Source organism: Natator depressus, chromosome 4, assembly GCF_965152275.1.
Source record: "Natator depressus isolate rNatDep1 chromosome 4, rNatDep2.hap1, whole genome shotgun sequence".
In the NCBI taxonomy this organism is placed as follows: Eukaryota; Metazoa; Chordata; order Testudines; family Cheloniidae; genus Natator; species Natator depressus.
The window spans coordinates 133328747-133350917 of NC_134237.1; the positions used below are offsets into that span (position 1 = coordinate 133328747).

Consider the following 22171-nt stretch of genomic DNA (forward strand, 5'->3'; position numbering starts at 1 on the left):
CCCAAATCTCTTTCAGAGACATTGCTTCCCAGAGTACAATCCTCCAATCCTGAAAGTATGGCCTACATTCTTTGTTCCTAGATGCATATATTTACATTCAGCCATATTAAAACCCATATTGTTTGCTTGCATCCAGCTTACCAAGTGAGCCAGATAACTCTGTATCAGTGTCCTGTCCTCTTCATTATTTACCACTCCCCCAGTTTTTGTATAATCTGCAAATTTTATCGGTGATTATTTTTTCTTCCACATCATTAATGAAAATGTCAAATAGTACAAGAACCAATTACTGTGGGACTCCAGTAGAAACAAATCTGTTCAACTATGATTCCCTATTTACAATTACATTGAGACATATCAGTGAACCAGCTTTTAATCCCTTTAATGTGTGTCATGTTAAATGGAGTAAAAGCTGGCTAATTAATAGGCGTCAAGACAGTGCAAGCACTGGCTCTACAAAGTTCCGGAGTACCCTCAGTGCCACTTATCTTAATGGTCCTAAATATGGATTTGGCTGTCTATGTTTAGGCACCTAAACAAAAACCCCATTTGTTTGTTTTTAAATGTCCTGAACTTCTGACACTCAAATTTCCACATCTGTTAAATGGATTAGTAATATTTCCCTACCCACAAGGCTATTATGAGGTTCATTTATTAATGCTATGCATTTTGTGACCCCACTCATGGAGAGGGCTCAAGAAATATTGTTCTCTCTGACTAGCTTCATGTCTGCCTATCATCATCTCCACGTTGTGATGATTCTGCCTCCTACTCAGTGAGGTCTCTGATGTGACCAGTGAACTTGATGTAATGATTACTTGAGCATTTTCATTACACCGATTTGTCAAACTGAAGTATGCATTAGCACTTATTGGATACTGATTGTCAGGGAGGACCAGTGAACCTGGAGCTTGTGATGGGGCTCCTACAGTACTACGTAGTGTGCAATGTAGTAATGTCCCACTAAATGCAGGATGTTAACTGTGTCCCCCAGACCCTATTCTCTGCTTCTGTGGCTCTGCAGACTAGCATTTATCTGCAAGGATACTCCTGAAGGTCCCAAAATAGAGTATATTACACACATAGAACCTTACATCTGTGGTCTTAAAGGCCCTTACAAACTTTAATGAAGGAATTAAACCTTGCACAGCATCTTGGGAATAAACAAATAATATTGACGTGCCCATTTATAGTTGGAGAAACTGAGGCAAAGGCTGTTGTCACTTCCTATGGCAGAGCTAGAGAGAGAACAATAACATTCTTATTCCCAGGTCTAGTCATGGAGCAACATTCCTTCCCTAATCGTGGTCCATTACAGATAATTTTCTGCATTTGGGGCATGGCCCTTGGCAGCTGGAGTTTTATACCATGTAATGCTTATGTATTATTATTATTGGGAGGCAGTGTGACCAGCGGTTAGGGCACTGGATGAAGATATGAGAGATATGGGTTCTAAACTCTGCTCTGCTGCTGAACGGCTCTATGACTATGGACTAGTCTCTGTGACTTTTTTGCCTGTTCCCCCTTTGGCCTTTTATCCATCTTACCTATTTATAGTGTAAGCTATTCAGATCAGGGGTAGGCTTTACTATGTGTCCGTACAGTGCCCAGCACAATGGAATACTGACTTCAGTTGGGGGTTGCTATGTTTTAATGTAGTACAAGTAAATAATAATTCCTGTTGCTTTCACAGATCCAGGGAAAATTAGGGTCCCATTGTATTAGGTGCCATGCGTACACATAGGATGAGATAGGCCCAAAGAAACTTACAATATAATTTGGCAAGAGAAAGGAAGTGGTGTTGTACAGATAGCAGACAGAGGTGCAGAAAGATTGTGACTTGCCCAAGATCATGCAGGAAATTTGTAGCAGAACCAAAAATTGAAGCCAGATCTTGAGTTCCTGCCCGGTGCCTTAACCACAAGCCCATCCTTCCTCTCCATGTAGCATGTGCTGTATTTGCTGTCACTTGCATGGAAGTGATCTGCTTCTACAAAAGCAAAAATAAAATGAAGTGAACTTTAGGAAAGGGCCAGTAATTGTTGTGATTACTCATCCTTTCTATTTACTGTGGAATGTGAAGGGTGAGGAGGGGGGAATGATGTTTGGTGACACATCAAAGGCTTAGTCTAAGCTGCAAAGACCTACACAGGGAGTTAGTCAATCCGTATTAAGGTACCCAAAAAATGCACCATAGGATTTAAAATAAAAATGAAAAATTGCAAAAATCTCTTGCTTTTATGACAGTGAGGAGGTTGCTACTTTGTTTTGGTTTTTTAGGGAAAAATAATAGTGAAATCCAAAGTGCAAAGGCTTCTGGAGCTTTCATTGTGGCATTAGGAAACACAGAGAGAGAAATAAAGTTGCCTCATAAAGGGCCCCATCCTACAAACTGCTGACCACCTCCTGTAAAATACTTGACTACCCTCAGTTCCTGCTGATGTCAGTGGGAGCTGAGGGCACCCCAGCAACTTGCTGGAGTGGCTCAGCACCTGGCTGGTCAGATTTGAAGTCCTTAATAATGGTGGTTGTATTTACTTGGAGTAAAATAGATTCTAGAGGCTTTTTTCTACAGGCAGTTTAGTGCTAGTGAACTTGATAGCATGGAGAAGCTTGCTCTGACAACACCCTTAGTATTACACCTCTTCTCTCCTCCAGATTACCTGCTTCTAGGGCTGAAGGGGTGGGTTTCTCTGTAGACATTCTTTCCTGCAGCCTCTCCACTGAGTGCCAACAGTGTATATTATTGCAGCACCTATGAAAGCCAATTGAGATGTGGGCCCCATTGTGCTAGGCACTGTACAAACATAATAATTCCCTGCCCCACAGAGCTTGCAGTCTAAATAGGCAAGTCAGACAAAGGGTGGGAGGAGAATCAGTGACTCACCCAAAGTCACACAGTAGGTTAGGCAAGGCTGGGAGTAGAACCCAGATCTCCTGATTCTCAGGCCAGTGTCCTACTCAGTTGACCATGATGCCTCTCATAATGGGATGGACATGTGTGCCATGCTAATGAACATGTGTCTGATGGTAGCAATCTGTGATCACTGCTACTTACAGGGGCTCCGTTCTCCCCCTGTAGGATATGGATAATTGCTATGGAGCTCAGTAGGAGTTATGTATAGGAGATACTAGAAAGTGATAGTGTCCCTGGGCTGCATTTCGTTTGCTGACCTATGGCTGAGCAGCTCTGTATCCTGTTACCATTCATGTGAGCCATGTGGTGCCTCATAAAGATATTTTTGAGGGATGTCAGTATCTGCTTCCCTCCACCACTCCCTGTATTCTATAGCTTCAAACTGCAGTAGTGCTATTGTAAGCTTTACTGTAGAACACTGTAAGGGAGGTGGTATTCCCTGCATACTCTCCATTCATGAGTCTGGCTCTTTAAATGCACACGGCTGTTATCTAATGTAAATATGAAAATATTTCTAAATAAATTTTTAAAGCCTCATTACAAAGCTGAGAACGTTAACCATTTGGAAATTATTTTCAGCTGGTACAGTTCTCCCTGTCGCTTTGCTCATCTCCCCCGCTCCTGCACAGTCTTGCTAACACTCATTGCGGAGGTCTGGCGAAAGCCATCTTACAGTCGGGTCCTTTTTCTCTGGTGGATCCAGAGACATGACGTCAGGGTGTTTTTCTGTGAAGCACACAGGATGTTGCAGCCAGCCAAGAGCTGTGTTTATGTTGATAACGTTACAAGTATTTCCTCTCTGTTTCCGAATCAGCAGAAGGCGGAGGAGTGGGGGAGGGGAGGCTCAGATTGTTCTAGCTTTGGGGAAGGATGCATGAGGCCTTTTACGTTAAGAACTCAGCACAGCCCTGTCATTTATTTATACTGCATTTGGGGAAAGGACTTATTTAAATAACGGGACGGGAGAGATTCTCTCAGGGAAAAGACTGACTTGCAAAGGTCTCATACTACATGGGGTGCTCTTTGTTGCTCTGCACTGTGGATCATTTTTTAAGGTGATGAAACAGCTTTGGCAAGTGATACTTGATGACATTAGCAGCTCCCAAGCCTTCTATTCAGTGATCTCTCTGAGCATTTCTGAACCCTTCTCCTCCCTGTGCAATCTGCTTGAGAATCAACTAACTTTTTTTTAAACATATCTCAAGGGGGCTGTTAAGGCAGACAGCTGCATTACAACTGATGTAATCCTAAATCATGTCCAAGACGTGTTAGCCAACTCAACTGTACAGGCAAGGAGAGACTTACATCATTTTGTCTTCTTCTAATGGCCTTTCTAGCAATTGCCCACAGGGCCGTTCCAGGAATTGTTCTGTGTCTTTGATGTAAGTTCCTGTAGCCCTCATCAATACAGTGATAATGGCTATGTATGGAGAGCATTCTCTTTGCTGTCATTGTGCAGCCTGATTTCATCCCTGTCTTCAGTTAGTGAGGAATCCAAAAAAAAAAAAAAAAAAAAGACGTGCCCTATGAACCTCATTCTACCACAGGAGGAGGCAGCCTAATCCAGTGGATAGGATACCATGCTTGGATTCAGGACTCCTGGGTTCTATTTCTGATTCTTTCTAACTTCAGACAAAATTTCACCTCTCTGTACCTCAGTTTCCCCATCTATAAGATGGGGATAATATGTAAAGCCCTTTGAGATTTATGGATCACGAAAGCTTATGCTCAAATAAATCTGTTAGTCTCTAAGGTGCCACAAGTACTCCTTTTCTTTTTGCGGATACAGACTAACACGGCTGCTACTCTGAAACCTGTCGTTGGGCAAATAATGCCTTTGTTCCTCCATGCAGTATGCTCAGGCATGCAGTAAGAAGGCATCCAGTTTGATGGAAATTGGGAACAGTCCAAAATGCCTTTCTGTTGAAATAAGAAGTGGTGATGGGAGGTGCAGCATACACATTTTCCATTGATCAGTCAGATATGGGTTGCATAGAGAGACTTAAAGAGCAGAAGTGCCATGTGAGTACTAAGTGGTGTTGTTTCAGTGTGAATAGGAAGCCTCCCAGATACAGTGACTCATCTGTTCATCTTTATACAAAATGTTACTCTAAATCCAGTGTTGGCATATGCGAGTAAATCCCAAATGTGTTTTAAAAATGAAAGGTTGGGGAGAGGAGAGAGACTTTCCTATCTTATTTGCACAGAATAAGCACCTCCTCAGATTATCTGGTGGAGGAACCTCATACCTTGCAATCTGAAAACTCCAGAGCTCACAAGTTGCCCTGCTGGGGTCCTTTTGACTGCCCCTGATCTTTAATCATGTACTTCTTAATAAGTGTTTGGAGAAACCATTTTCCAGCAGCTGAATGATTATGGCATGTGGGGGTCTGCCCTTCTGGCCAAACCTATGTTGAATTTTAGCAGCCATGTATGCACTCTTCTGTGGAGAGGCACACTAGTGTATGGGTGGAGGTGTAAAGTTGAGGCTAATTTCACAGCATGGATTTGTCAAGAACAACCCATATCAAACCAACCTACCTTAATTCTTTGACAGGGTTACTGGCTGAGTGAATGGGGAGAAGCAGTAGACATGATATATCTTGATTTTAGTAAGGCTTTTGACACAGTCCCACATGACATTCTCATAAGCAAACTAGGGAAATGTGGTCTACGTTAAATTAATACAGGGTGGATGCACAACTGGTTCAAAGACCACACTCAAAGTAGTTATCAATAGTTCGTTGTCAGACTAGGAGAACATGTCTAGTGGGGTCCCGCAATGGTTGGTTCTGTGTCTGGTACTATTCAATATTTTCATTAATGACTTGGATAACAAAGTAGAGATTATGCTTCTAAAATTTAGAGATAAAACAAAGCTGTGGAGGGGTTTCAAGCACTTTGGAGCATAGGATTAGAATTCAAAATGACCGTGACAAATTGGATAATTGGTCTGAATTCAACAAGATGAAATTCAATAAAGATTAGGGCAAAGTACTTCACTTAGGAAGGAAAAATCAAATGCATAACTACAAAATGTGAAAAACTGGCTAGACAAAAGAACTACTTAGAAGGATGGGCGGTGTTATAGTGGATCACAAACTGAATGAGTCAACACTGTTACAGCTGCAAAAAAGGCAAATATCATGTTGCAGTGTATTAACAGGAGTGTATGTAAGAGTTAAGAGGTAATTGTCACACTTTAACCAGCACTGGTGAGGCCTCAGTTGGGGTACTCTATCCAGTTCTGGGTGCTACACTTCAGGAAATATGTGAACAAATTGGAGAGAATCCAGAGGAGAACAGCAAAAATGATAAAAAGTTTAGAAAACCTGACCTATGAGGAAAGGTTAAAAACCAGGCCTGTTTAGTCTTGAGAAAAGAAGAGACTGAACGGCAACCTGATAAGTCTTCAAATACGTTAAGGAATGTTCTAAAGAGGACTCTGATCAATGGTTGTCCATATCCACTGACGGTAGGACCAGAAATAATGGGCTTCCTCTACAGCAAAGGAGATTTAGGTTAGATATTAGGAAAAACTTTCAAACTGTAAGGATAGTTAAATACTGGAATAGGTTTCCAAGGGAGGTTGTGGAATCCCCATCATTGGACGCTTTTTCAGAACAGGTTGAACAAACACCTGTCAGGTGGCCTCAGCGCAGAGAGCTAGACTAGATGACTCCTTGAGGTGCCTTCCAGCCCTACATTCTTCTATGATTTTGTGTTCCTTCTGCTCTGTCTTCATTACTTGTGATCCGTCACAGATTAGTAATTCATACTGAGAAAAGTAAATGGCTGTGCTTGAGATGGCAGTAGTGAAAAAAGTCTTTGTGATGCAACCTGACACCAGGTGAGGCTTTCCTGCTTTTGGTTTCCTTGAAGGATGGCAGCTTGCATGGTTTATGGTGACGTTTGCTCACATTCACAAACCTTTGAAGTACAGAGAGGCCTGAGACAAAAGCCTCACTCCAGCCCCCAAAAGTTTGGGAAAGTTAGGATCTCTACACAAACAATGGCTTAGGACCATCTCTGCTCTGGAATGAAATTGCTTTGCTGTGTGATTTTTGCATTAAAATCCTATAGTTTCGCATGATCTTGGAGTAAATCCGGGGAATCTGGATGCTTCTAGGAGGCTCAAGGGAGAAGGTATAACTAGAACAGTTGTACTGAGCATGTGAAGCTTCTTGCTTTATATCTGCTCCAGGATCTGCACTGGTTTACGGTTACATGTGAAGGAGTTGGTTGTAACCCTAAAAGCCTTAAAAGGTTTAGGTTCAGAATTTTTGAGGCCTTCCCTGCAATAGAGAATTAAACTAGTTGTACTAAACCAGTTTCAGCACAAGCAGTTCAGTGTATATGCATTATCCAGGCCTGAACCAGTTGAATGCACCCACGTTAGCCCTAGCCTAAACCATTGTTTTCTGGGTAGCTATCCCACAATTCCTGGCTTGGCTTCCAGAAGCAGTGCATTCTGGGAGAAGTTGCAAGACGACCAGTTGAACCATTTCAGCTTGCCTCTGTTCATGCTGGCACTAAACTGTTTCAGACTGAACTGGCTAAGCTTTAACCAGTTATTAAACCTTCTGGAAGGCTGGCTGTTCTAACTGGTTATGAAGCCATTTGGGGAACGTTCTTATGTGTGGATGCAATGTTTTCTAAGCAATTTGCTCTCACTAGGGCAGACCAGGTCGCAGAGACAACTTCTTCCCTGTGTGATACCAGAATAGTTCAGTTCACTTGATGTGCTCAAGCTAGCAATCCACAGTTTAATCAGAAGGGGCTGGCAGCAGGGTGACTTCAATGAAGGGTCCTTGTCTCTAGAACTAAGTTCCCCCATTGGTCCAGGAGAGCCTGGGTTTGTTGACCTTTAGGTCATCCTGCAAGTTTGATTTCTGCAAGGCTTTCTGTGGGAAAGAGGGCTGAGTGGGTGATACAAGTCCCAGTTTGAGTGGGGCTGGGAGGACCTTGTATTTTGGACATTGTTTCTAGCGTGTTTATGACTTCAGTGTTGTCTGGGCGCCCAGAGCTTGGGATGGGCCCAGATTGAAACACAACAAAATAAATACAGTGAGAACTGATGTCATAGGAGAAGGGAAAAAATAGGCTGAATGTCAAGAGTAAAACCTTCTCTGGCAATGAGATGGCTTAATCAGTAGAACGGTCTGTCAGTTAAGGGAAGCGGTGGAAACTTTGTCCCAGGAGACACTGAAAATTAAACTGGACAATTGCCAATAGCATGTACTACAGGGAATTACCCTGCAATGGAAACTGATTAACTAAATGGGATCTAGTAGGTCCTCTCCATCTCTGACTTCCCGTGAGCCAATTGAATTGTGCTTTTAGATTAATTTGTACTGACATCAAACATCAGGTGCAAAACCCAAGCGGATTAAAATGCAGTTTACTGAATTTACTAGTCTCTAGTTCAGAAGCCTCAGTGAGAAGCAATGTAACTTAGTGGACACTGCACTGGACTGGGATTCAAGAGACTTGGGTTCTGTTCCTTTGCCAGCTAGCAGGGTGACCTTAGACACCGCTCTGTTCCTGAGTTTCCCCACCAGTAAAATAGGAGTAATGATATTTCCTTTTGTTAAGCTGCTTAAGCTCTACTAGGGAAAAGCTTTATATAAGAGCAAAGTGTTATAGATAACTGTGTTGGACAAAGCTGGGGAGACTATTCTGTGGAGTGCAATCCTACACATGTTCCCTGTATGTGATGGGGCAGAGAGATGGACTAACTGACCTTAGTAGTAGGACTTTTCCATTTCAGTCTTCTATCCTCCTGGATGTGGGAGTGAGTAGTGGTTGGTAATGCACCCTGTGATTGAGCTGATATGGGGAAGTGCCACAGAAGCTCTAATATAGCATGTTCACTTTCTTTCCTAGGTCAACATGGATTCGTGGTTCTTTGTCCTCTTGCTTGGAAGTGGCCTGATGTGTCTAGGTGCGCACGTCACTACCTCAGGTGAGACATGTTCATCGCTTCCTCTCCTTCTGGTTGTAAACAGTAGTCGGGATTGAATGAGGAGATCCTCAGATCCTTAGTGATTTATTGCCCTCATCCCCTTAATTACCTGCCATGAAGAAGTGTCTGACAGGAGTTGCAGATGGTAAAGATGATCAGTATTTGGTGTCTGCTAGAAGATAATGCTGGGCCTGCAAACATCGAAGATCCTCACTTATTGTGTGTGTTTGTTTTTTTTTTAATTAGTCATGCTCCTAGTTAAGGTAGCAAAGGCAGGGGATAATATCTGTCTAAAACATCTGCTCTTATATTGCCCTTATCACTGCAGGATCTAAAGCCATCTCCGTACTGTGGGATTGGTTTTTTTGCACTGATGTAGCTACAGTAGTGCAAATCCCAAGTGTACATGTGATGCAAGATGGAGCTTGCATTAGTGCGACATACCCAGCGACCTACTGGGATAAGATACATTGGTGCAGGCCCCATTGTGCACCAGTGCCGTGTGTTTATATTAAGGATTTGCACCAGTGTAACGTATCAGTGAAGTCTGACTATGCAATTCCCCAAGGCTAAGCAAGCCCTATATGCTGATTAACCAATCTTACCAGTGGTCCAACTGAAAAATTCTTCCTTTCCGGACCCTAAGTCTAGTATGTGTTTAGAGATACTTAGATTGCGTCAAGGTGTGTGCACTGGATACACCTATCGCTGCCAGTGCATGCCAGGTAATGGGTGCTTTAGGAATACACAGATACTGTATCAGCAGGGTTTATGCAAATTCTTTATAATCCTTGGTTCATTGATTCCATTCAGGTGGACAATCCTGATTGCCTGATGGGGACAGGAGGGAAGTTTTATCCCACAGTGTGCTGGCTGGAACCCTGAGGCATTCATTGCATTACCCTGAAGCATTTTTTAGTGGGCACATCCCACCTGACCAAAATCCTGCAATTGTGGATGATAGGCATTGGTGGCCTTTGTGCCTTCCTGTTGGCAATATCCCCCCCGATCTTACTGCCTTGACAGGGAATATAGTGGGAAGTCATCTTTTCCTCCATTCAGACCCTCCCACAGTGCCAAGTGAAACTATATTTGGACTCTGTTAACTCAGTACAAATGTTTGCTATGTCAAATGAAGTTGAGGTCAACTGCATTTAATACTGAAAACCTGCCTTTTAAATAATCTATGGTTGAGAATGAAGGGGAAGGATTGAGATTGTCACATATCCCTGGTTGTCTAGAGCCAGACCCAGCTCCCATTGAAGCCACTGGAAAGACTCTCAGGGATTTCAGTGGGAGCTGGATCAGACACCTACCAATCACTGAACTCCTGCGCTTCAGATGCAGGGCCTAATTCTCCTTTCACACGATTTTTATTCGACTGAAGTCAATGGAGTTGCACTGAAGTAAAGTCAGAGGAGAATTGGTCCCATTTGGTGTTCCCAGGTTCAGCTGCCCCAGTGTTGGGGAGGGGAAGGAATAAAAGGACATTGGAGGTTATCTTGTGCTTTGTTACTTCCAGTGCCACCGTCCGTAGAGCACACCTCCACCAAGCATTCCGTGAAAGCCCCTACATCAGAGCCAGATGGCGGAAAGGGCACTAATCCAAACAGTCTGAATGCTAGCTCTCCAATGACTGTACCTACCATGGCGCCTGGGCCTACTACCACGCAAGCCCCAGAGCTCTCTCCGCACACCACTGTCAGCTTTATGGGTAATGAAACCCGTACTGTGAGGACAACTGTGCCTGCACCTGGGTCCACCTCCAGTCCACCCAGCACGACGTCTTCTGCTGCACAAACCGCTTCACAAGACATAAAGACAGTGCCTGCAATGGGGAATATCACTGTGGCAGTAACTTCTCCAGAAACCATTGTGTCTTCAGGTATGGCAAGGACGCTTTTCATTCCTTCCTCTTCTTCCCTGTGCTCCAGGCCCCTCACCCCTTTAATACCTGGCTTTATTCTTTCTTTCTTCTGTTTGCTGAGAACATTTGGAAACCAGAAGTAAACTTTTTAGGGCCAGCTCCCCAGCTGGTGTAGAGTGGCCCCTCTCCATTGAAATGAATGGAGCAAAGTTGACTTACACCAGCAGATGATCTGGCCCTTATACTTAGAAGACAGGGAAATGAAACCCAGGCTGTGTCCAGGGAAGAACAATGGTATGTGGCTAAGGCACAGGACTGGGATGCCAGGAGTCCTGATTTCTAGTCCCATTTCTGCCACAGGTTTTGGGCCAGTCACATCACCACTGTCTCTTTCCTCATCTGTAAAACGTGTCTGGTGATACCTAGTCCCAAGGGTTGCGAAGTCATTCTTTAAAAGAACACATAAGCAAGAAAAAAAACTCACTGGGATCCTGCTCAGCTGAAGTGCTTTAGTGGTCCAAAGGGCAGATATTATCACTATGTATTTGGATTTTGATAGCACCTAAGGACCCCAGTCAGGGAGCAGGGACTCCTCATACTGGGCATCATACAAACACACATGAAAAACACGGTCCCTGCCCCAAAGAGCTGATGATCTAGGCCACTGTTCTGAATGGGATCCAAGAAGGAATTGCCCAGGAAAGGGATCAGGGCCCCCTAACAGTAGGTACTGAACAAGCGAATAACACAATGGCAGTCCCTGCTCCAGAGAGCTTGCAGTAAAGGCCACTTCTACAAAGGTGGCCCTTGATTTCTGTGCCGCAGATTCTTTGTGTAACCTGAGAGACTGTGTGGTTCAGTGGCTAAGGCACTGGCCTGGGGGGCAAAACACCTGAATTCTATTCCTAGCTCTAACCTGCTGTGTAATCTTGGGATCATTTCGTCAATCTGTGCTTCAGTTTCCCATCTGTATAATGAGGAGACTACTTCCTGTTGGGGGAGATTCTCAATCCTGTTATGCTGTGGGTCTGACTAGATGGCCATAGTTGTCCTTTCTGGTGTTAAAATCTATGATTATATAAAATGGGGGAAATCACTCTGCCACACAGGAGGGTTTCAAGCGCTTTGTGATCCACAGATGGAAAGGGCTATGGAAGTGCTGGGGACTGGAATAACAATGTCTGGTGAAAGGAGTAAGGGTTCAGTCACTGACACTCATTATGGTTTGTTTTGCTTTCTCTAGGTGAGCCGTCAAAAGGCCCAGGTAAGCGCTTACCATTAGACACTCACTCTGTATCCTAGGGCCTGACTGGTTTTAACTGAACCCTTGTTTCGATCATTCTTCATATTAAGGTACCATTAATATATATTTTATAAAGGGTTAATAAATGACTGATAAATGTTATATGCATGTTACAGACACAAGTAGCATGTGTTATCAATTGTTATAAGCGCCTCACTAAAAAGTGTTTAGAGCGGATCATAAGCCATGGTTATAAGCAGCCTGATGGACTCAATAACAATCAATTAACTACATCTAGTAGTTTATCAACTCTTTGTAAACTATTTATAAATGGATTTGTATGGTAAAGTGTGAGCCTTGTTTCTGAATGGTTGGTTCTACCTTTTTTTACTCAAGCTTCTTCACTGGTCCCAGGTGTCTGCCTTGCCATTCCCAGGAGGGAAGTGGGTCTGTGGAAGGAGATGGGGGTGGGCTTTTTCCCTAGCATGAATGTTCAAAAGAAGCTAGCTTTGTAAAAGCTGGAAACTCTGAGAGAAATGCACTTTAAATCTCCAAAGCCCTTTCCATTTATTTTAGGCTTTGAACTTTGTGTTCAGTGAATGATTTGGTTCTTTTATGTTTTGGAAGCAGTACCTGTTCATCCCTCGCCTCCTTTTCCTCTCCCCACCTCCTCCAGCCCATATGCCATGTGTATGTCACAATGTTTTAAGGAAGACAATTGTTTTGTGCTGCTGCTGACTTATCAGGAGATACTACAAGTAAGAAAAATACAAACAAGGATCACAGAAGTTAGAGGCTGAGAGAGACCTATTAGGTCACATCTGGTCCATCCCCTGCCAGTCCATAGCTGTTCCCTACAGTGCTTTGTCTTACAAGTGTGTGTCTTGCGGGGTAGCCATTCCTGGAATTCTTGGACCCAGCTTCTTTACTGGATCAGGTCCTCAGCTGATAAAAATTGGCATCACCCCATTAAAGGCAATGGAACTATTCTGATTTACACTAGCTGAGGATCTGACCCATAGTCTTTAGATGCATGCATGAACGCACGCACATGGCCACTGTTCTCTGTTGCACTGGTGTACAATTATGCCCAGTGGGTAGCTACGTGCAGTCACATTCTTAGGGGGCTCTTGTCTTTCTCACTGAGCCTTGGATGGTGCAAACAGAGCTCAGATTTTACATAGCAGCAGCCCCCATTTCAGAGTTTGCTCAGCCTGACTGTGATCTCTGGATTCATCTTCCTGTCTGGCAGCACTTTTTGCTTCCTCCTTCACTAGGCAAAGCTAATGGGACAAGTACAGAACTCCCTCTTAAAGGGGGCCATTTGCTTATAATGTGCTGAGGCCCCAGTGTGAGCTTAAGTGACAATAAAAGTGAACAGGGTTCTCAGTGCTACAAGCCAGCATGTATTAGAATGTAATAAAAAGCTTGAATTCCATTTGAAAATGGTATTTGTCATACTTCCACTGTTTACAAACAAGTGATTTCTTTGCCTTAAGAATTTCCTCAGTCTTGTGTGCTAGTTTTACTCCTGTTCTGTTTGCCACTGCATATTATATTTTTATACAAAATAACCTTGAGTTCTTCTCAGTTTATTTTTTATAGTCCATTTCAGTAGCCATTGAAACCTTTGTCTGCCCATCCTTCCTGGACCTGATGAGTGGTCTGTTTCTAGCAATACCAGCCCCCACTGCTCAAAAATCATGAGTCAGGTCTCAAAAACATAAGATCAGTTTAAATATCATGAGATTTGGGGGAAAAAAAGTTGCAGTTATTTTATTTGGTTTCTGAGACATTAGGGCTCACTCAGCTCATGTTTTCAAATTTTTCTCCACAACCAGAACAGTTAAAAATGTGTTTTGTTTTTTTTTATTGAAATGAAAGCTGAGGTTCTCATGTAATCACAGCACTCCAGGAGATAGGGAGTCAAAAGAAGAACCAAATACTGTGAGGCAGGCACTAAAAACACAAGGGTTAATTGTGTCTCAATATTGTTCGGTCTCAATTTCTAACACCTCTCCCCCCCCCAGTTCTTCTTACAATTTGTATTTCTGTGTGGCTAAGATATTCATGTTTTGTTCTTTTTTGTTGTGCAGGTGATTCTGATCCGGACAGAAGAGGTGAGAAGTTCACATCTCATTGCCATGTTATGTCCGTATACTGTGTATTCCTCTGCTAAGCGTCACCAGCGGTGCTTTGGGATTTTTTTAATAGTGTTTGAAAGAACAGAATGCGTTCTTAGGGGCAGGATATTTAAAGTGCTCAGGGGCCAGTTTTTCAAGAGCTCAGCACCTATTATTGGACTAGATGAGCTCAGCTTCCGTTTAGATATCCAAGTAAGGTCCAGATTTTCAGAAGTATTCAGCCACCCAGAAGCTCCCCATGTGACCATTCTGATCAGATTTTTGAAAGTGCTTTCTGCCTAATAATATCTTAAACACAAAAAAGAAGCTTCCAAGAAGTGGAAGACTGGACAAATGACCAGGGAAGAGTATAAAAATATTGCTCGGGCATGCAGGAGTGAAATCAGGAAGGCCAAATCACACTTGGAGTTGCAGCTAGCAAGGGATGTTAAGAGTAACAAGAAGGGTTTCTTCAGGTATGTTAGCAACAAGAAGAAGGTCAAGGAAAGTGTGGGCCCCTTACTGAATGGGGGAGGCAACCTAGTGACAGAGGATATGGAAAAAGCTAATGTACTCAATGCTTTTTTTGCCTCTGTCTTCACGAACAAGGTCAGCTCCCAGACTGTTGCACTGGGCAGCACAGTATGGGGAGGAGGTGAGCAGCCCTCTGTGGAGAAAGAAGTGGTTCGGGACTATTTAGAAAAGCTGGACAAGCACAAGTCCATGGGGCCAGATGCACTGCATCTGAGGGATCTAAAGGAGTTCGTGGATGTGATTGCAGAGCCATTGGCCATTATCTTTGAAAACTCATGGTGATTGGGGGAGGTCCCGGATGACTGGAAAAAGGCTAATGTAGTGCCCATCTTTAAAAAAAAGGGAAGGAGGGGGATCTGGGGAACTACAGGCCAGTCAGCCTCACCTGAAATCATGGAGCAGGTCCTCAAGGAATCAATTTTGAAACCCTTAGAGGAAAGGAAAGTGATCAGGAACAGTCAGCATGGATTCACCAAGGGCAAGCCATGCCTGACTAACCTAATTGCCTTCTATGACGAGATAACTGGCTCTGTGGATGAGGGGAAAGCAGTGGACGTGTTATTCCTTGACTTTAGCAAAGTTTTTGATACGGTCTCTCACAGTATACTTGCAAGCAAGTTAAAGAAGTATGGGCTGGATGAATGGACTATAAGGTGGATAGCTAGCTAGCGAGATTGTCACGCTCAACGGGTGGTGATCAATGGCTCCATGTCTGTTTGGCAGCCGGTATCAAGTGGAGTGCCCCAAAGATCGGTCCTGGGGCTGGATTTGTTCAATATCTTTATTAATGATCTGCGGTATGGCGTGGATTGCACCCTAAGCAAGTTTGCAATTGACACTAAACTGAGAGGAATGGTAGATATGCTGGAGGATAGGGATAGGATACAGAGGGACCTAGACAAATGAGAGGGTTGGGCCAAAAGAAATCTGATGAGGTTCAACAAGGACAAGTGCAGAGTCCTGCACTTAGGACGGAAGAATCCCATGCACCGCTACAGACTAGGGACCAAGTGGCTAGGCAGCAGTTCTGCAGAAAAGGACTTAGGGATTACAGTGGACGAGAAGCTGGTTATGAGTCAACAGTGTGCCCTTGTTGCCAAGAAGGCTAACGGCATTTTGGGCTGTATAAGTAGGAGCATGGCCAGCAGATCGAGGGATGTGATCATTCCCCTCTATTCAGCATTGGTGAGGCCTCATCTGGAGTACTGTGTTCAGTTTTGGGCTCCACACTACAAGAAGGATGTGGAAAAGTTGGAAAGAGTCCAGCAGAGGGCAACAAAAATGATTAGGGGGCTGGAGCACATGATTTATGAGGAGAGGCTGAGGGAACTGGGATTATTTAATCTGCAGAAGAGAAGAATGAGGGGGGATTTGATAGCTGTTTTCAACTACCTGAAAGGGGTTCCAAAGACTCATAGACATTAAGGTCAGAAGGGACCATTATGATCATCTAGTCTGACCTTCTGCACAATACAGGCCACAGAATCTCAGCCACACACTCCTGCAATAAACCTCTCACCTATGTCTGAGCTATTGAAGTCCTCAAATCATGGTTTAAAGACTTCAAGGTGCAGAGAATCCTCCAGCAAGTGTCCTGTGCCCCATACTGCAGAGGAAGGCAAAAAGCCCCCAGGGCCTCTTCCATCTGCCCTGGAGGAAAATTCCTTCCTGACCCCAAATATGGCGATCAGCTAAACCCTGAGCATGTTGGCAAGATTCACCATCCAGATACCCAGGAAAGAATTCTCTGTAGTAACTCAGATCCCACCCCATCTAACATCCCATCACAGGCCATTGCGCCTATTTACCGTGAATAGTTAAAGATCAGTTAATTGCCAAAATCATGTTATCCCATCATACCATCTCCTCCATAAATTATCAAGCTTAATCTTGAAGTCAGATAGGTCTTTTGCCCCCACTGCTTCCCTTGGAAGGCTGTTCCAGAACTTCACTCCTCTGATGGTTAGAAACCTTCGTCTAATTTCAAGTCTAAACTTCCTGATGGCCAGTTTATATCCATTTGTTCTTGTGTCCACATTGGTACTGAGCTTAAATAATTCCTCTCCCTCCCCAGTATTTATCCCTCTGATATATTTATAGAGAGCATGGATTGATCTAGACTGTTCTCAGTGGTAGCAGATGACAGAACAAGGAGTAATGGTCTCAAGTTGCAGTGAGGGAGGTTTAGGGTGGATATTAGGAAAAACTTTTTCACTAGGAGCACTGGAATGCGTTACCTAGGGAGGTGGTGGAATCTCCTTCCTTACTGGTTTAAGGTCAGGCTTGACAAAGCCCTGGCTGGGATGATTTAGTTGGGGATTCGTCCTGCTTTGAGCAGGGGGTTGGACTAGATGACCTCCTGAGGTCACTTCCAGCCCTGATATTCTATGATTCTAATGTGTTTGGGCTCTGTAGAAAATCTGGCCCCTGTCTGCCACCTGTGGATGTTAAATTCTTTTGAAAAAAGTGCTTCTATTGGGGGTGCCAAACTCTTTTAAAAAATCTGGCATTAGAACCTCCATAGATCTGGGTAAATAATTTGTATCTATGGGAGCTATTTGAAGAATTTACCCCTCCTTTTCTGCTTGGGAATTGCCTGTTAATCATGATTTCCCCTAATGTGTTCATTTTTCAAAATTATTTGCCAAATAATTCCTGTGAATAATTCTTGTTCATGAGCAGATCTGCCAGCAAATCAAAATTCCAGCTGTTTTGATTATAATGATAGGTCATTTGGTCTGTTTCTGTCATGTGATTGGTTGAGTTTAGTTTAGACACTCAGGTTTCCCTCTGGAATATTTGCAATTACAAATTAATTCAGAAATATAGGAATTGCCAGACCGGAGCAGACCGTTGGTCTTTTTAGTTTGGTTTTCTGTACTTTGAAATTAGCTTTCTGCAGATATTTTAGCAATACTCTGTTCAGTGTTTCAGCTAGATTAGGTTACAAGGTGCTCCAGTTAATTTGGTTAGATTTGCAACTCTCATGATTCTATACACAGTGTAAATAACTAGTTAGATACTCTGTTTCTGCAGATGTTCTTGTCAATAAACATGTTTGCTAGAACATGCTCAGAAAGTGAAAACAAAAGGGATACAGACCAAGTGAATTCATTTTAAAATTTGGCTGTACACCTATGGAAACTTTCTGCACAGTTCCCCTACCTCAGCATGTGCATTGTTCAGTGCCCTCTCACACCTGCAGATGCTGAAACAAAAAATTGCAAAAATGTGATTTACTTTTTATCTCTGCTGCTGTTAGTTTATTTTTTGCACTTCACTGGCTTGGATAGTTAAACTAAGCTGGTCAATTTCATTGCCTGGTTCTCAGGGACCAGTGAAAGGTGTTGGTGTTTTCAGTAATGCAAGGGGGATATTTAAAGGAACACCCACGTTTTTTGAGTTGCGCTTTTTTTGGTTTGTTTTTTTTAAGTGTCATGAACTTTTGTTCCCATTAGATACAACAAAACATTTTTATTGCCTGAACCTAATTTTTTTGCCCTCTGTGAGGTTGCACTAGTGTACCTGAGAGCAGAATTTTATCCTGTGAACCAGATCTTCTGTTGGTGTAAATCACTGTAACTCCATTGAAGTCAGTGAGTTACACTGACTTATACCTGCTGCAGATCAGGCCTCATATTTTCATTCTGATTTTACTCTTCTTTGTGTCTAGATACTCTAGTTGTGGTGCCTGAACCTGCATTATTTACTCATGCAAGAGCTCCCCTTGGACCTGGTTTGGTTTCTTTTACAATGATGTGTACATTAAATAGTTCCATTGACTTCAGCGATGTTATGACACTGTGAAACCATGACAGAGATTAAAATCAGGCTCATTAGCTGGCTTCATCAGGACTGGTTGCTGCAGGATCAGGCGTGTTATGAATAGAGCATCTTTGAAATTACACTGGAGTTTTCCTTTAAATGTAAGGAGCATTGTGAGCAAACATTATGAAGAGTTTATAGGGAAGTGAAGGCTTTGAGCAAATATAGTTTGTCTTCTTTTAAGTCAGGGCAAATGCCCTTTGGGAGCTACTTACTTTAAAAAAATGTATCTAGTATCAGGAAGAGAGAAATTGCTGGTACGCTTGTAAAGAAAGTTACAGCAATATCTTTAACAATATCTTTAATGACACTTCAAAACTTATCCCCCTTAACAAATTTCTAGTGATGTCTCTAATGCAAGCAAGATAAAGGAGCTTTCACTGAAAGTGAGTGAAAATGTTCTGTATTCCCCCCCGTGATCATTAAACTTTCAAGAGGAGTGGTGCAAGATGGTAAATGTCAGAGAATAAATCACACTTTGGCTACTTATTATTTAGGGCTATTATATAAAAAACAAATAACCCTTTAATTTTACTTATACACTCTGTGTGTGTGTGTGTCTCTGTCTCTCTCTCTCTCTCTCTCTCTCTCTTTTTTATATGTATACCTATAGCAGTGTCTGTGTAAGATATGTTCCTAGAAACCTGAAAGAATTTGGTTTCTCTGTTCGTTTTTTAATCCTCAGATGGCTGTAGTTTGGAATTCCGAGTGCTACTGTAAGATTCATTACTGCAGAACATAGGGAGAGTTGAGCTTGATGGATTATGCCAGAGAATTAATGCCTCTTTGTTCTTTGATTTGTTTCTTTAAATATGGTATTTTCAGAATGAAAATGTGTATATCGTACCAGATCTTGGTTTTATAGCATTTTCACTACATTGCACACAACAGGGCCATTCAGAACTTCCTCAGGACTAGACCCGGAACCACCTGTTCCAAAAGCAGTTAATCTAGAGTAGAATCTCCTTTAGGTGAAAGTAATATAGGGACTATGATACAAAGTTGATCAGTTCTGATTCCATCCAGCAGAAGATAGTGTGTGTGGGGGGGGGAGGGGTGCATTTGTAGACACATGTGCGTGCATGCACACACACACATACCAGTTCATTACAATATGTACAAAGATAGATATATTATCCAGTAGTTGGGGCAAAGGACTGGAAGTCAAAACTCCTGAGTTCTTCAGGAGATCAGTTCACGTCTGGCTCACTGTGTCAGCTAGATGTGTAAATTTTAAGGTCAGAAATGACCATATTATCAAGGTTTACCTCCTGTATAACACCAAACAAGTCATTTCCTCTTGTAACTCCTGTACTGAGCCCAGTAACTTGAGTTTGATTAAACCGTATCTTCTGGAAAGACATCCAGTCTTCAGATAAAGACGACAAGAGATGGAAAAGCCTCTGTACCTCCATTTTCCCATCTATAGAATGGAAATACATCTCTACTGTATAAGGGTGTACTGAGGCTTAAATAACACAAGTAAAGTGCTTTGAGATCTTGGGATGAGAAGCATTATATAATTGCAAAATATTGTTTTTCATAGATATTGCTGAATTTTATTAAAAATTCCTAGTAATCCAGAATTTACAGGAGGCCCATTGTAGTAAGCAACCTCCAAATTTATTCCTGTACCCTGGGGCTGACTATCTAAGAAGATGAGCAACATGTAAACAGTTTGGGAGAAATATGCAATAACAAATATAGTATCTTACAGTATATGTTGGTACTCTTTGGTTGTTGTGAGTATCAGCCTATTCCAGTTGTCCCTCAGCTGCTTGCTCCTCACCTCTAGTTTCTTGCAGGTATCTCAGCAGAGGTGAGCATTGAGAAATATGGAGGAGAAGGGACTTGGCCCTATGGATCAGTTCAGGGAGGACATTATGTACATATAGGGAGACATGGAGAACAGTGCTTCATCCATTAGACCACACTCCCATCTCGCTGTCGATTTCCTGGTACTGTAAATATAGAGATTAGGCCTGATCCAAATGCTGTTGGCTATGGGGAAGTTCTGCTTCAGATCCCAACTATGCAGCATGCACGTACCTATTAGGGCTGTCAAGCGATTAAAAAAATTAATCGCGATTAATTGCACTGTTAATATAATACCATTTATTTAAATATTTTTGGATGTTTTCTGTGTTTTCAAATACATTGATTTCAGTTACAACACAGAGTACAAAGTGTACAGTGCTCACTTTATATTTATTTTTTATTACAAGTGTTCGTACTGTAAAAAGACAAAAGAAATAGTATTTTTCAATTCACCAAAGACAAGTATTGTAATGCCATCTCTTCATCATGAAAGTTGAACTTACAAATATAGAATTATGTACAAAAATACTGCGTTCAAAAATAAAACAATGTAAAATTTTAGAGCTTGCAAGTCCACTCAGTCCTACTTCTTGTTCAGCCAGACAAGTTTGTTTACATTTGCAGGGGATAATGCTGCCTGTTTCTTGTTTACAATGTCACCTGAAATTGAGAACAGACATTCTCATGTCACTGTTGTAGCCGGTGTCACAAGATATTTATGTGCTAGATGCGCTAAAGATTCATATGTCCCTGCATGCTTCAACCACCATTCCAGGGACATGTGTCCATTTTGATGACGGGTTCTGCTTGAAAACCGTCCAAAGCAGTGCGGACCGGCGCATGTTCATTTTCATCATCTGAGTCAGACGCCACCAGTAGATGATTGATTTTCTTTGTTGGTGGTTCTGGTTCTGTAGTTTACATGTCGGAGTGTTGCTCTTTTAAGACTTCTGAAAGCATGCTCCCTACCGTATCGCGCTCAGATTTTGGAAGGCACTTCAGATCCTTAAATCTTGTGTTGAGTGCTGTAGCTACCTTTAGAAATCTCACTTTGGTACCTTCTTTGAGTTCTGTGAAATCTGCAGTGAAAGTGTTCTTAAAATGAACAACATGTGCTGGGTCATCATCCGAGACTGCTATAACATGAAATATATGGCAGAATATGGGTAAAACAGCAGGTGACATACAGTTCTCCCCCAAGGAGTTCTGTCAAAAATTTAATTAACGCATTATTTTTTTTAACAACTGTCATCAGCATGGAAGCATGTTCTCTGGAATGGTGGCCGAAGCATGAAGATGCATATGAATGTTTATCATATCTGGCATGTAAATACCTTGCAATGCCAGCTACAAAAGTGCTATGCAAATGCCTGTTCTCACTTTCTGGTGACACTGTAAATAAGAAGAGGGCAACATTATCTCCTGTAAATGTAAACAAACTTGTTTGTCTTAGCGATTGGCTGAACAAGAAGTAGGACTGAGTGGACTTGTAGTCTCTGAAGTTTTACGTTTTGTTTTTGAGTGCAGTTATGTAACAAAATCTACATTTGTAAGTTGCACTTTCAGGACAAAGATTGCACTACAGTACTTGTATAAGGTGAATTGAAAAATACTATTCTGTTTATCATTTTTACAGTGCAAATATTTGTAATCAAAATGTACACTTTGATTTCAGTTACAACACAGAATACAAGATATATATGAAAATGTAGAAAAACATTCAAAATATTTAATTTCCATTGGTAGTCTCCTGTTTAACAGTGCAATTAAAACTGCGATTAATCACAATTAATTTTTTTGAGTTAATCACGTGAGTTAGTTGAAATTAATCGACAGCCCTAATACCTATATGTAAATCTTACTTTTGTGTGCATGCACG

The 22171-nt window shown here is 42.2% G+C and overlaps 1 protein-coding gene across 3 annotated transcripts in view; it reads left to right on the forward strand.

The window, feature by feature from the left end:
* The window catches only part of PTPRA (protein tyrosine phosphatase receptor type A), a 255446-nt gene that overhangs the window by 182581 nt on the left and 50694 nt on the right, over window positions 1–22171 (forward strand). For all 3 annotated transcript variants that reach the window (XM_074951917.1, XM_074951916.1, XM_074951918.1), the window contains 4 exons: window positions 8804–8882; window positions 10405–10767; window positions 11993–12013; window positions 14089–14112. In XM_074951917.1, coding sequence (XP_074808018.1) covers window positions 8804–8882; window positions 10405–10767; window positions 11993–12013; window positions 14089–14112 — 487 coding nt within the window. The remainder of the gene's footprint in view (window positions 1–8803; window positions 8883–10404; window positions 10768–11992; window positions 12014–14088; window positions 14113–22171) is intronic.